The sequence below is a fragment of the Chlorocebus sabaeus genome, chromosome 11 (genome assembly GCF_047675955.1).
Source record: "Chlorocebus sabaeus isolate Y175 chromosome 11, mChlSab1.0.hap1, whole genome shotgun sequence".
Classification (NCBI taxonomy): domain Eukaryota; kingdom Metazoa; phylum Chordata; class Mammalia; order Primates; family Cercopithecidae; genus Chlorocebus; species Chlorocebus sabaeus.
The window spans coordinates 77891702-77906737 of record NC_132914.1 but is presented as its reverse complement, the minus strand read 5'-3'; the positions used below and the strand labels follow the sequence as shown (position 1 = coordinate 77906737).

The following is a 15036-nucleotide window of genomic DNA, read 5'->3' as shown; positions in this document are numbered from 1 at the left end:
ATAAACTCAGAAACCCAACTGTTCACTGCAGGAGATTTACAGTTGACAAAATTCCATCCTTACTTCAACCTTTGTGAGTTCCATTTCTTTTTTCTCCCTACTTTTTAAAAGAAAAGAAGACTTTTCTGGATGTGAACCACTGGAAAACCAATTTCCAAAGATCCCTTGTCTAAAAAGAAGTATGTATGACTGCAAATGCTCTGTTGTGCTGGGCAGACGTCAGTCCACAAGGTTAGTACATTGAAAATAAGATTAACTGAGTAACATGGAATGGAGAATATTGTTTTAAATCGTACATTGAGCACCGTTTGTATTACATCCAGACCACCAAAAAAGTTCTACCTACTTTGAATTATCATTATCATATTCATTGAGAATTACGTATGCTTGCAAAGTTATAAAGCCATTGAGATTTGATATGAAAAAGTTTAATTTTCATTCACTTGAACCCAAAATTTCATATTTCTGCTTAATTATATTAAATGAAACAAAATATGGTAATGTGCTTAAAAATTGAAGTTTAAAAAACTAAACCAATATTTGAATTTTTTTCCTGTCTGATTCTATTAAAAACAACACATCTCCAGTGTCTCGGTAGAAGTATCAAAAGGAGAAAATGTACCTAGCACAATTTCTAACAAAAGTGAATAACCCAGACTTATGTTGGAAATATACACAAATCTCTATCATGCCCTCTTGAATTCTCTTCACGTAAAATCCTCACACTCTCAAATCATGAGTAAAGACTTATATCTGTGTGCTAAAAGTCAGTGTCCCCTGTCAGACCATGATGCTAACAGAGTGACAGTGGCCATTATATTTTTTAACTCAGCCCTTATCCCTCCCTTATGGAATGATTCCCATTCCTTTAAGCTTCATGACTGCATAAGCATGAGCAAATCACATCAGAGAGAAGGAGGAAGCTTCCTGAGAACAGTGGCATTGCCAAGCTCTAGTAAAGAGTCTACATGCTTTTTAAAAATTAATATATGTAACCACAAACCCTTAGGAATTTTAAACTAACGTACATATAAGAGGATTAAACAGTTATCAATATTTGTTCTCTGCGAACAGCTACTTTAGATACTTTAAGGATCTCTTTTTAAAATCTCTCTCAATGATAAATCTGTGAGAATTATCCCAATCATTGTCTCAACCTAATTTTCCACTTAATTGTTCAATTTTTTCATACCAGTTCTTTCTAGAGGAGATTTAGGGTGATGAATACGAGATACGTCTGTTTTACATACACACATGCACACACACGCATACATGATATGATTAATACAGTAAAATTTAAAAGGCTGTAAAAAGGAGGAAGACAACTCAACTCTGTCTCACTTCAGTATAATTTGTGTAAGTTTTCTTATGTTGGCACTCTGGCGACATAAATCAACCAATACCTTGAAATATTTTATTGACAATATTAGTATATATTATCAAGATATTTTCAGGCAGGTAGAAAAAGTAAATATGACTTAACTCATGCCTTCTATTGTACTATAGGTATTAAGATGATGTAATGTTGTATAGTCTTTTTTTAAAAAAGCGTGTGTTATTGTCCTGAATAACCTCTATCTTCCCTTCACACACAAATGACTTGATAGTATATGGTACAGTTCTAAGATAAAGGAAAAGTTTCTTTTAGCAGGCTCACTTGAAATATATTTAAAAGAAAATATGATATTTTCATTTGTGACATCAACAAGACCTAAACTGGGTTAATGAAAATGATAAATATTCAGATTTATCTGAAAAGTCAACTGTTTAAGAATTTTCAGCCCACACGTAAAGATTTCATGTCAATGAATAGTAATTCCATTAGGAGTGTTCTTTTAAAGGATCATGAGCCAAAATATTTCTTGTAGTAGAAAATTTTATTTATGGTGGAATTTCCAAAATTTCTTATATCTTGAAATTATCCACAAAGTACTATTTTGTGCTTACATTTAAAAGATACATTTCTTACAAGAAAAGATCAAAATATATACATTAGGCAGTATTGTTATATTTTTATTTAATACAATATAACTAAAGGATTAAAGAGAAAAGAAATAGTTAAATATATTTAAAATTCCATTTAACTGATTCTCAGCTATCTTAATGTTTTAAAGAAAAAAATAAAGCTCTAAACACCTTAGACATTTTGATGAGCAATATTTTATATATATATATACACATATACGTGTATATATATATAGCATTGCAACAAGCTATCCTCAATGAATTGCCCCCTATCAGAAATACTATTATTGGAACTATGCATTAATATCTAAAGCAAAGAAGAATAAAGAAGAAGAAAGTATTATTTGCAGTGATGACTTTTTACTTAAATACACTTTCTTATAAAGTGGCAAGGTTATCTTTACAAATTTACAACTGAAAAGAAATCTTTATATACATGTTGTCTTGGTTTGGGACTTTCTGAAGCCTTCTTCTTTCTGTGTATTAGGTCCTCCTGGAAGAAGTGATATAGACCAGAAAATTAGTTCATAGCACGTGATAGATAAGCCTGGAACTAGAAGCCCCTGGAGTTGCAGGCTGTGAATCGGTGCTGGCAACTGGAGAGAGAGACGCGGGATCCTGGAGAGGCAACCCAGGTTGCTCTGAGGAGGTGATCCGGTCCACTATGTTGGATAAGCAATCCAAGCTGGATAAGGAGTTTTTATCTGTGGCATATACTAAGGATACAAGGAGAAAAGCATTAAAAAATTATTAGCCCAAGATAGACAGACTTGCTTATGTTGCTCCTTAAACTGTGGGTCAGCTCCTCTGACACCCAGAGGTCAGGTGGTCACAGAAACCCTAACATAGAAATTTGCAGCAAATATCTGGCAATTCCTGAGGGGTAGAGGTGCAGAGTGGGGAAGCCCCCTGATAATATTTCAAGCGACAGTGTGTGTGCATGTGTGTGTGCGTGTCTGCTAGGGGGATTTGGAGCAGAAGATGTGTTTATTTTGCTTTGCCAAAGCCTCCCTGTAAGAACCATCACTTCCATTCCCTTCCCCAGTACTGTCAGGAAAAACAGAATTTTATAGGCTGAATTGTCAGATTGAACCGGTCTTTAAACTCCTGTGAAGTTATCAATTCTTACCATTTGATACATCAGAACAGTAGATGCTGTCAAAAGTGCTGCTCTTTCTGGACCAGACAGGACTGTTACATTCGGGCTATAATACAAGACACACAACAAAGTTTGTTTTCAGGTCTTGGCAAAAGATGTTCTGACCAACGGTGAGGCTGTGCTTGCCCACCAGCTCTGTAACCGAACACTGTCAATCACCTTCACTGCCTTGATTTAGGAAGAGCTAGCCCTCTCGAAATTCCCAGGGCACTGAGGTCAATCTTTGTGCTTGAAGAAGAGGAGGGCAGCAGCAAAGGGAAGAGGGGGTGGAATTCAGCAGCAATGTGCATTGGGTTAACCATGCAAAATGGATTGGAGTAGAAGAAAGCCACACTAATTCAGGGAAAGAACACTTTCCCAGGACAAAAACACATTAAAACCTGGCAGCCTTGGAGCAAACGCCCTCTACAAAGAATGCATCAACATCTTTCAGCCAGGCCTCATTGGAGCAGGAACTGGGGTCATGTGGGTATTTCTTTCCATTTCCTCATTAGGTTATAAACGGTGCCTTTAGATATTAGTGTAGCGCATGATCCACAGATGGCATATTTTGAAAATAAATTCAGGAATGGAGAAAACATGTGAGTGATCATTCACAGCCACCTATCTCCCATGTCAACCTCGATTACAGTGTACACCTAGAACCTGCTAAAAAGTCAAACTAAAATCTTGTTCAGCAGCGGTTTGGTGAGTCTTTCTAAACGTGGACCCCTCTCTTATTTTAAAGCAACTCAGCATCTGCCTCCACCCCACTCTCCCCGCTACACCTGGTTAAATGAGGTGTAAGGACTTCAGAAAAGATTAGGGTAGCCTAGCTAGGTACCAGATCTATTACTTACCATGCCATCAGAACAGTTGGAGGTAGGGCTGGTGGGCTCTGAGCAGCTCTGTCCCGGCAGGCTATAGTAGTTCTCCACCTGCTCTCTCAGCAACTCCTGTAGGCTCTCGATGTAGCGGATGGCATTCCTGAGGATCTCTACCTTGGGCAGCCTCTGGTTGGGGTTGGTCGTGGTGCACCTCTTGAGGGTTTCGAAAGCCTGGTTGACCTTCTTCAGGCGCCTCCTCTCGCGCATGGTGGCTGCCTTCCGCCGATCCATGGTGGTGGACTTCCTCTTGCAGGCTTTGCAGGCCCACATGAGGCAGTGACCAGCCTGGTGGTGGCCGGTAGGCGCTCGCACGTGCTCGTCCTCGTCTGAGCCCTGCAGCTCTGCTTTGTGCGCTCCGAAGGCAGCCACTCGCGGCACAAACTCGTCCCCAAATTCACCCTCGGGGGACGGGATACAGGAGCCGTCGTAGAAGTACTCAGAAGGTGAGAACTGGCAGCCATCCATCACATCCATCCTGCAGAGAGGCAGGCGGTGCACCTGGATGGCAGCGAGAGGGATAGGGAGAAACGGGAGCCTGGTGCCTCTGCCGACGGGCGGATCCCGGCGGAGCTCCCTGGTCTCTGGCTCCGGTAATTAACAAGGGCAGACGCCTGTTGGCCTGGGTCGACAAGCTGGGGTTGGGGTTCTTTATATATTCTTTCGGGAGGGAGGCCGGCCCCAGTGGCCAGGCACTATTAGCATATCCCACCGCAACCCCCGCAGGGGCTGTCTGGACAAACCTCCGACTTTGCTCTAGAGACAATCCGCTGTGTACTGCCCCTTTTGACTCTAATGGTTTTACTGCATTTCTGCTGGGGCGGGAGTGGGTCCCCAACCTGCTCATTTGCACTCTCTAGATAAGCTAAAAGAAGGGATTACTTAAGGAGTGTTCCACACAAAAGTAACGAAGGCAGTCCAACTTTTTGCAATTGCACACATATTTTAAAATAGTGATAATAAATAGAAATCCCTTTCACTGGCACCAAGAGCTGACCTGCCCTCCCAGTCCTGGGCATGAGGAATCACCTGATTTGGAGGTGTTCGTTTCTCTTTTTCATGAACTTCGATTATCTCGAAAATTTTTTCCAGCCATTGGATTGAATAATGGTTGCTAAAAACTTGAAGTGGCATTTTCAATCTTGGAGTGAATATAGGGTTTGCCTTTTAAAATCTATTTTGTAGAGCTTCAGATGAGTAAAATTTTGCTCTGATTGTGATTTATTCTAGGCTCTACCTTATTGAGGGTAGGGAGGGAGGTTTCTTTTCCCATGAGGGGGCTTGCTCTGAGTTCTCCCTGTATGTCTCCTCATCTAAAAGGAGGTGGGGCACAGGAGGGCCAGGTGACCAGGAACATTCCTCCCGTCCTTTCTTCCTTCCTTTAGCCCTTCTGCACAGTATTTGTTGAGCACCTTCTCCTTTGTGCCAGGCGCTCCCTAGATCCTGAGCAGGCCAAAGACCTGCATTGAAAGTGTCTCTGAAATTTCCAATAGAAGCCCAGTTTTCGATGGCAAACTCCCTTTCCAGGGGGCGAGTCTCCTTTCTCCCTCTCTTTCTGCTCCGCCCTGTCATTTCTACAGACTAAACAGCCAAGCTGGGCTTTGGGGTTGCTAATTTTCTGCTTTCAGGCAAACTAACACCGTTACAGATGCGTCCCAGCTGCTGCCACTGCAATCCTTGACTCGTGTAAAATTTCCAACTTCTCAAACCAGGAGTAACTTCACACACTTCAGTGACAAAAGCCTTCCAGAAAAGCAATCACAGCAGGGTCTTTGGAACTTCGATGGATAGAAGGCAAGAGGGGAGGGTTGTCATTTAAGTGAGAATGAATCTATTACTCAGCTTTTACCAATCCTCCTCCACCCTTAATCCACTTTCAGGTTACTTGGGTTGGGGAGGCGCTGTTTATATTTAGGAAAAGCAATTACTTAAGGTCTACACAATTAGTCTGGGGTTTTGGACTAGGTCTTGTGGCCCAGTTAAAAGAAGCTGGAGTGTTCTCAACTCAACCTAGGGTCACCCAGTTCAATAAATATTGTGGCTCCAAAGTTATTGGGAAGAGGAAGGAGTCTTCCTTCCTAATATTGTTATTATTATTATCATCACTATTTCTTTCAGTGAATGGAACTTTGTACTTTTTTTTTTTTCTTTTTTTTTTTCAGAATTATTTTCTTAAAGCAACCTGGTTCATCCAGCATCTTTAGCGGCCAGAGAAGTATCAACCTTTTCAGGGTGAGATCTCTCTAAAGTGAAGACCTTGAAAACCAGAAGTGGGAGAGTGACACTGTCAGTCACCAAGGTTTGCTAGCCACATCATTGCTGTCTCCTCTCTTCTGTCCTGTCATGTCTAAGACAAAGATTCTCCTGAAAATCAGGCTCCCTCTCACACCAATGGGCTGCTTAATCATCCGACCAGTGGGAAATCCATCTGCACCTTTTTTAGGGCCATTAACAAGTCTATGCCTTTGAAATGAATACAGTATCCAGGGCTACGCCAGATAAAAAGAGGCAAGTTCAAGAAGAACCCAGGTGGAATCTAAGATGCCATCCACGCTGGCGGAAACATTCAAATGCACAGCAAATGCAAAGCACATTGCTACCTCTGAAATACAATAGTGGGTAGATATGCTCCCCCAGGAATTCTCAGCCAAGTCCCACAGTTTCTATCAGCAGCCATATGACCACTGTTTTATTTTTTTGGCTGTGGAGTCCACAAATGAGCTCAGACTTGTGATTTGGACACAAATAAACTTTGTCTTTAAAGTTTGAGTGAAAGTTAGAGGTTACGCTTCTGCTCATCCTTCAGCTAATTTCTGAAAGCACTTACCGTGATTTGTACTCAAGCCCCTCAGCGTGAAATATTTTTAACTAACAATTATTGAGAATTTTCTATTTGCCGCGCACTGTTCTCAACCCTTTCCATAGATTAACCTAACAATTAATACTCCAAACCACCCTGTGGGAGCTATTATTGGACCCATTGTAGAAAGAAAGTAAACCCGAGCTCCAGTTACTAGGTTATTTGCCCCAAGGTCACACAGGATTGGAAACTAGGCATCCTGTCATCACAGCTCCTACTCCTAGAGGTGATTTTGTTCGTTTTCTTCAATTAATTTAGGCTCTGTGCGCTTCCTTAGCGCTCCAGAGCATAAACTTACAAAAGCTGGCTACTCAACATCTTTCCCTGGTTCCGGTGCCTGAGAAGACGCTGTCACTCAGGACCCTCTGTCAGTAAGGGCAGTTCTCAGAGGTTAAAGCTGTCTTTGGTAAGGTGATCTCAAAACAAAGTTACCAGAGTGCCGCGAGCAACTGGAACTAAAGAAGCCGAGAAAACACAAGCGCCCGGCGGCTTAATGGGACTTGCTAGCAGGAGAAAAGGGTCCGGAGTTGAGAGCCCTTGGGACGCAAGTGCTGAAAATAGGATCTCAGAGCACCAAAGAAAAAAGAAATAAGACAAAACTTTTAAAACGCTATCAGGGGCGAGAGAAGGGAGAGAGAGAGAGAGAGAGAGAGAGAGAGAGAGAGAGAGAGAGAGAGAGAAGCAATATGCTAAGAAGGTAGGCAATCAGCACCACAAAGATGGTCAAGACGTCCCGATTCAGGAGTGGTCGCCCTGCTCTTTTCCCAGGGGAGACCTGGAAGGGGAAAAATAAAGAACTGGGTGAGCAACATAGAGAAAAACATTTTTTTTTTTTTAATGTGTTGGCCAGGGAAGCATGTAAAAAGTTTTAAAAATGGCTCTAAAAAGACCTACTCAGGGCACCCTTTTGTACTCAAAATGGGACTAGATTGGCTTTTGCTCCTCACACAAAGAATCAAAATAAGTTTTCCACTATTTCTGCAGAGAAGTGAATTTCTTGCATGTGCAGAAAACGCGCATTTATTTCATATGGAAGCAGGTTGTTAGAAATGACACTCCAACACTGTCTGCTAGGAAAGTCTAACAGTGGGTAGATGAGGGGAAGAAAACTCAGTCACCTCTGGTGCTATAAATGGATACCCACAAAGGCTCTGGTGGAGTAGATATATTTTTTTTTCATTTTATATTCTGAAAAAAATAAATACGTTTGATTTTCTTACAATTTAGAATTATAACCAGGTTCTAATTGCAATGACCTTTAAGTAACATCAACTTTTTTCTCTTTTTTTAAGTGAAATCTGTGTTAGTTTAAGCATTATGGCAATACATTAATAGTGATGGACAGACCACACCAGCAAAATGATTCTCATACCTTCCTCTTCTAGTAAATTTTGCCCACCCTAGGCTTTCTGCATTATTGAAAATTATCTATGCTTTTCTTAGAGGGAGAAAACAAATACATATAGAAGGATACATCCATTCCATTTCACTTCTGCCCCTACCTGCAGATCCTTATCAACTCCTGGACTAAGGGAGTTGTTCTTGATATTTTTTGTATTATAGATGACTTCACAATGTGCTAAACAATTGCAAACTGCTATTAGCTCTGGGAATCAGGCACACCTAAGTAAACACATTAGTACCTGCCAGAGCTGCTGGAAGAATTTGTGAAGACAGCTGAGGAAGACATTGGCCTCTGCTTGAATTAGAGGACTTCCAGGAGAGATCAAAGGCCTAAGTAAGGACATTTAGCAGCCTTGAGAGTACAGAAAGTAGCCAGTTCTTACAGCGTTACCTTTGTTGCAGCACATGGCATAGCCATTCCATCTCAGAGTGACTCTGAACTAGGCTTGCAAAAAAATTGCTTTTTTCAGAGTGAAACCTCTACGATGGAGGATCATCTTTTATAAGTTTAATAGTTTAAGGGAGTGACTGGAGGAGCCTGTCAGAGAAATAACTTGGTGATTTGGCTCTTTGAGAAAATACTATGTTATTGATAATTTATCAGTGCATTGGATTCAGCAATTAGATATTCAAAGTTTAAACAAAAATGTTTAAAAAAATTTCAGCTATGGTGTTGTGGGAGAGCGATTTGAAATGATGAAATGGGATAAAATATTACTAGAAGAAAAACACAACTGGGTAAACTAACTTTAGTAAAAAAAAAAAAAAAAAAAAGTCTTAATAAGGATACAGGTCACTTTCAGCATCCCAAGATTTCTCTGCTAGTTTCAGAAGTAGTTGTGAACCCTAAATTCCAGCATTCCCTCCCCCCCCAAAACATATGCAATAGTTTGGAGAAAAATAAATAAGACTGTTAGACAGAAGGGGATTTCCAGTGTTCAGGCTTGGAATTCAGTGATCCAGGTATTAAAATTAGTATGAAAGCCGACATTTGATTTTCTGCAAATTATTTCTGTAGTAATATAATAAAGAAAATCGCTCATTATTTTGTACTTGATAGCTTTATACCTGCCTCTGGAAAGAGGCTTGAATTTAATCCCAAATTGCTTATCTTTACCAAGTTATTATGTCTTGATTTTCTGCTTCCACAGCCGTGTTTATTTTGGCTTTGGCCTCAGTAAAGATTATCATCATTAATATCAAACAAAAACATTTTAATTGCAAACACACCAAGGATTTCATTGGAAAGCCTAACATGTCATCTGTAGCAGTGGAGGTCACATGAAGTCTTTGGGAAATATTTGCTCTATTTAATGAAGAGACTTCTATAGGCAAACTTATTCCAAACAATTTCTCAAGTTACCCAGCTAAAAGAGATAGAAAGGATTTGGCTTGCAAAGACTGAATAAAATCCATCAACAAGTAAAGTCCATGAATTAACAAAAGCATTCTGCTGTAGAGCCATTTATAACACAGATCTTACTATAAGTATATGCTAAATTATAAATTAAATGAGTTCACTTAATCAGTTACATTATTTTATTTATATTGCATAATAAATTTGAATTTTAAAAATAGAAGTGTACATATATACAATTTAGGGAAAAACCCTATTGATTCTCAGGGAGAAAATGATGGGTATCTAATAAGCATAATTAATGGGCATAGACACTACCCAGACATATTCACACATGTTTTGGTTGGATAATTTGAAATGCTTTACCACTTACTTTTTTAACTTACTGCTCTAATTTGGAGTTCACTAGCTAGCCACTCTTGAGAAAGAGCTTTTGGAAAACAAATGTCAAGGAGAGCCATATTTTTCCCCAGACCGTAAGATGTTGCTTATTAATTTCCCAAGGCAAGCTGGGCCTAGTGGAATGAGCCTGTAGTCCCAGCTACCTGAAAGGCTGAGGCTGGAGGACCACTTGAACCCAGGAGTTCAAGCCTAGGCAACAGGGGACACAACACCCCTTAAACAGAGAAAAAAAAAAAAAGGAGGAAAGAAATTGCCGATGTGCCAAGGCATCTCTTTCACAGAACATGATGGTTAAGAACACAGGCTCAAATCCATTGATAATTGACTGGCTCTGAATCCTGGCTCTATGCAGTACTTAACCAAGTGCAGGAAACTCTGTTCCACGGATGTTCTTTAAAGTAAAAGTAATAGCAGTACCTCTCTCATCTGTTGTAGGATTATGAGTTAATATTTAAATACTAAGAATGGCTCATTTATGTTGCTTTTGTTCTCATTGTTGTAAATACTTTCCCCAGCCAGAGCAAAGAAAGGCTGAAGGAACTATGGCTTTTGGTGGAAGAAAAGGGTCTTTGAATTGACTAATGAAGAAGAGAGCTGGCATCTAGTGTTTATTTTGTGCCATTTTGGCTAAGCACTTCACATGTGTTATCTCAGTGAATCTTCACAACCTCAGGAGGAAACCGGACTAAGAATGAGCAGCGACTAGTCCTAGACAGTGGCAGCCTGGATTCCATCTAGGTGGTCAACCCCACACAGGCTCAGCAGTTTGCATCCGCTAAATCTCCCACCTGCCTCTCCCAAAACTTTAAAAGAGATTGTATGTCAATGTCAGCTTCCACTATGAACCTTTCTGCATTTTAAATGTATATTAGAAGAAATCTGAATTTCCCATATACTCAGAAAACACATTAACTATTATTATCCCCAGGAAGATTATTATCCTTCCTTTCTGAGAGGAAAAAGGGGCAAGATACAGCTCTGTACCTGCAGGGGGCGCTGTCTGTGATGCTATCTGCGCAACAAGAAGGTCCAGCCTCTGGAGGGTTAGGAAGGAAACGGTGGGCTGGGAAATACTGAATCCGATTTGATTTTCACATCTGCTAACTGATGACTAGCTGTTCGGGGGGAGGAGAAAAGGTAGAAGTTCAGGGGTAGGGGAAGGGAGTGAAGGTGCCACCTACAGAATCTAAGAGAGAAGCTGCAATTGGAAAGAAATGGCTTCCTCCTCTCCTCTGCCTCACTTCCCACTGTGTTTCTTGGTGGTCGTTTCTTCCTAAGATTACAGGATAAACAAACCTGGCACACGTTGTAAAATCCGCATGGTGAGGAGCTCCTGGGGCTTCTAGCCTCTCTGGGGCTTTGCTGTTTGGCCCGGCTAAGAGGTTGCATGTGTGTTGTTGTTGTCTTTTGTCCTCAACCATTGAAACCTTCCCTCACTCTAAGCAGCCCTCCCTTCAAAGCAGCCCACCCCACCTCCAGAGACAGATTGCCCATTTCTTTTATCCTTTGTGTGTGGAAAACAAACCCAAGCCAAATGAGGCCTTAAGGATATTCCAGTCTGCTAGGGACCAGTCTAGTTCAAGAAAACTGGGGAGGGGGCCCCGAGATCCGGCCCTGAGGCCAGTGCAGCCCCGGGAACTCCAGAGCCACACTTCAGGACAAGAGCGACCCGGGAAGGATAAGAGGGAAGGCAATTTGGGGGTCAATCCGCTGAAGATCTTTTTGGGAAATGAGCACAGTTTTGGTGTGGTAATTTCTTGTAACCATATTTTCCTAGATTGAGAATTCCATTGTTAACTTTGGGTAAGTAAATCTCACCCAGTTCTCCAGGTATAGGAGTGTAAAAACAGACGGAAAAAGATGCTGACAAAAGGAAAATGACATGTTTCTTCTGGGCACTATTCACTTCCAATGACAAGTGTGAGGTCTACGACGGATAGAAAAGTATCCAGTTTAATTCAGACTAAAGAAAGCCAAATTTCCTCCCTTTCAATTGGCCTGTAAGAAAACACCCAAATAAATGGGCTTGTGTGGTGTCTAAATTAAAATATGGCTCCTCTTTATTTTTGTACACATGCCTCCAAACATATTTTTCCAGTTCCATCAAACTAGGACCAACTTTGTTCATATAGAAACTTCTTTTTAATATTATAATACCAAGATCTTCGCACATTTTATATACATCATTCCACATTTAAAATATATTTTAGGTTTACATAAAAAATGAAAGTGCTAAACTATTTACAAAAAAACATTAAATACCCCTAACATTAAATGCAACGTTCCCACTTTAGACAGGAATGAACTTCTTTTGAACATGGCACAAAACGATCACCGTAATAAAAGTTAATATATTATAAAACCAACCAAACAAAAACAAAATAAGGAGGCTAGACCTAAGCCACTCGAGGTTCAAAAAAAAAAAAAAAAAAAAAAAAAAAGCCCAAAGCCGAAAGGCTTTTTCATTTGAGCCTGACAACAGTTTTCGCAATGTTTCTTTGTGAATGTGTCTCCTTCTCTTTCACCAACTTTTCGGTCTAGGTTCCTAAATGTTAATATAAGGTGACCCAATCTAAAGGATTAGGCCAGGAAGGGTCGGTGGGATCTTCCTGCTGCGTGGAGAAGGTCTCAAGAGCCGGTCCAGTTACTTCTCCACCACCTCCTCCACGCAGGGGAGTTTGCGTTCCTCCGAGGAAATACTGTCCACGATGGAAGAAAGGCATCGAAGGCTACTCGAGGCTGACGAATCAATACTTGCTCCTCCTAAGTGCAAAACACACACACACAAACATAGCACCCAAAGAAGGAAAACAAAGCAGCTCCGCGCCCCGCGCGAGGCCGCTTTGACGGCGCAGAAAGGCCTGGTGACGGCGCAGAAAGGCCTGGTCCCTGCGCGCAAAGAGCGCCCTTTTCGCAGGGTGCGTCCCTGCTGTCGCTTCGAGCCCTCTCGGCCCGAGCATCCTATCCACCTCCCGGATTTTCTCTGGTGCGGCCCAGAGCCCTTTCTTTTACTTTACCTTCTTTAGCAGTTATCACGAGCCCCCTGGAATGATCGGAAACACTTGGCCACTGGGAGCTGCAGGTGCGCAGGAAATCCGCACCCTCAAGCTAGAGGGAAAACCAAGGCAGCAGAAGATTAGGAAAGAAACATCGGTTCCGGGGGTGGGGTTGGGGGGGGGGGCGGCTTTCCTGCTTCCTCGGGCGGGGTACGCATTTCCTGCCTATTGCAAGCACCCGGTCTTCTTGGGCCACTGGGGGTTCATTAGAGACTGAGAGGGAGGGGCGGGCGAGAAAGGGGGAAGGGAAAAAAGACCAAGCAGCTGGAGGTTAAGGCCCCGAGGAAGGCGTTTAATTAGCCTTTGCATTTCCCTGCCCCGGCAGCATCTAGGCTTACATTTTCTTGCTTGGGTCTGTAGCTGAAGGGGTCCACCCCCAGCTCCTGCATTTTCTCCTGCTGATCCAGCCTGTGCAGCAGGTCCTGCAGCCGCTCAATGTAGCTGATGGCACTCCGCAGAATCTCCACCTTGGGCAGCCTCTGGTTGGGGTTGGCCACAGTCCGCCGCTTCAGTGCCTCGAAGGCCTCGTTGATTTTCTTTAGCCTCCTCCTTTCGCGCAGGGTGGCGGCCTTTCGCCGGTCCGTGGGGGCAGATTTTCTCTTGCAGGTCTTGCAAGCCCAGATCAGACACTGGCCGGGGCAGTGTGGAGGCTGCAGGCCCGGGGGCGCCAGGACATGTTCCTCTCCGCTGCTGTCGCTCCCCGCTTCCGGGGGCATTTGGTCCTGGCAGGGGGACAGGGTACCATCACTCCCTGGATACAAAGGAGAGCCTTCTGCCACTTCTAATGGCTGCAGAGTAACATTTTCCCCATCCAAGTAGAAAAAATAGGAGCCAGTTTCAAAAAGGTCCATCATCATGTTCTCCTCCTTGGCCTCTGACTCGATCTGAACTGGGTGATGGACTCAAAACCCAGAGGAACCACCCAGATGGTATTTAATTAGTGCAGTGACATAAGTCGACCCAGCTTTATATATAGTAGCTCCTGAAACTCAATCCAACTTTTAGCTGTCATGGAGCATCAGTCTCCCAATGTGATTGCAGCTAGTGCTCTTTAGAACATCTAGTTTGAAAGAAAACTGAGAAGTGTCACCTCCTAGAGTATTCTGACCATCTATGTGCAGACCAGGTTACACAGAGAGAATCACATAATTTAAAGCATTGAACGCTTCCATTTGGGGCAGTTTAGATACTAACCTGCTTACAGAACAACTTCAAAACAACTGGGGATTAACATTGCCCCACTCCCCTCCCCCTGTGCTCATCTGAATTCTAAGTATAGACCCATGATGAAAGATTTCAAAGGCAATAGCCGTTGCTCCAAAATAGCCGGGTTAATATTTGCAGAGTGTTTCAGCTCCTTTCTCTCTCCTGCCTCTCAAAAAGATGCTATTCCTGTGATTAAAACCATTACAGTCCTTCAAAGGTTATACATGACTTTCAGGCTTCAGCCTCAATAGAAGCAGGTAAATCTCTTTCCTCTCTTTTACTAAGGCTGCAAGATGATTCGGGAAATGGAGGGGGTGGCTGAGGGGTTCTCACATCCCATGATACTGGATGAAATGATTCTCTGGGTCCTTCCATAGAGACTGTCCTTGACTATCTTTTTTTTTTTTTTTTTTTTTTCCTTTGGGGAGAGGGGCAACCAGGATTTGAATTCTGTACCCTTCCATTTGTGGAGCAGTATTCCATATGTGGTAGGGAGTGGGATAGAGGATGGGGTTGCAATACATGTAATAAGTCCTCCTTAAAAATAGGTTTAGTGAAAACAAGACTCACAGCTACTTGATATTTCAACATTTACTTGTGGCCCCTTCCGAGGTGCCTCTTTTATGATTCCAGTGCTGAACACTGTGTGCTCACCATTTTTTCTTTTGCATTCTTACTATCCATTGACTCCAGATAAGTTGTTTGATGGGATTTAAGTGAGAAAGGTTAGCAACCAAGGCATGAGCAAGGAAACAGCATTTTTT

At 42.1% G+C, this 15036-nt stretch overlaps 2 protein-coding genes across 2 annotated transcripts; both read right to left on the bottom strand.

Annotated features, from left to right (window-relative positions):
- Positions 1–1858: 1858 nt before the first annotated feature.
- MYF5 (myogenic factor 5) lies at positions 1859–4615 on the bottom strand. Its single transcript, XM_008004123.3, has 3 exons — positions 3964–4615; positions 3095–3170; positions 1859–2681 (listed from the first exon to the last, which is right to left on the bottom strand). Exons 1-3 carry the CDS (start codon positions 4462–4464, stop codon positions 2491–2493), a joined length of 768 nt encoding a protein of 255 aa, XP_008002314.3. The 5' UTR covers positions 4465–4615; the 3' UTR covers positions 1859–2490.
- A 7518-nt stretch (positions 4616–12133) lies between these two features.
- MYF6 (myogenic factor 6) lies at positions 12134–14008 on the bottom strand. Its single transcript, XM_008004122.3, has 3 exons — positions 13405–14008; positions 13028–13118; positions 12134–12773 (listed from the first exon to the last, which is right to left on the bottom strand). Exons 1-3 carry the CDS (start codon positions 13921–13923, stop codon positions 12655–12657), a joined length of 729 nt encoding a protein of 242 aa, XP_008002313.1. The 5' UTR covers positions 13924–14008; the 3' UTR covers positions 12134–12654.
- Positions 14009–15036: the final 1028 nt, after the last annotated feature.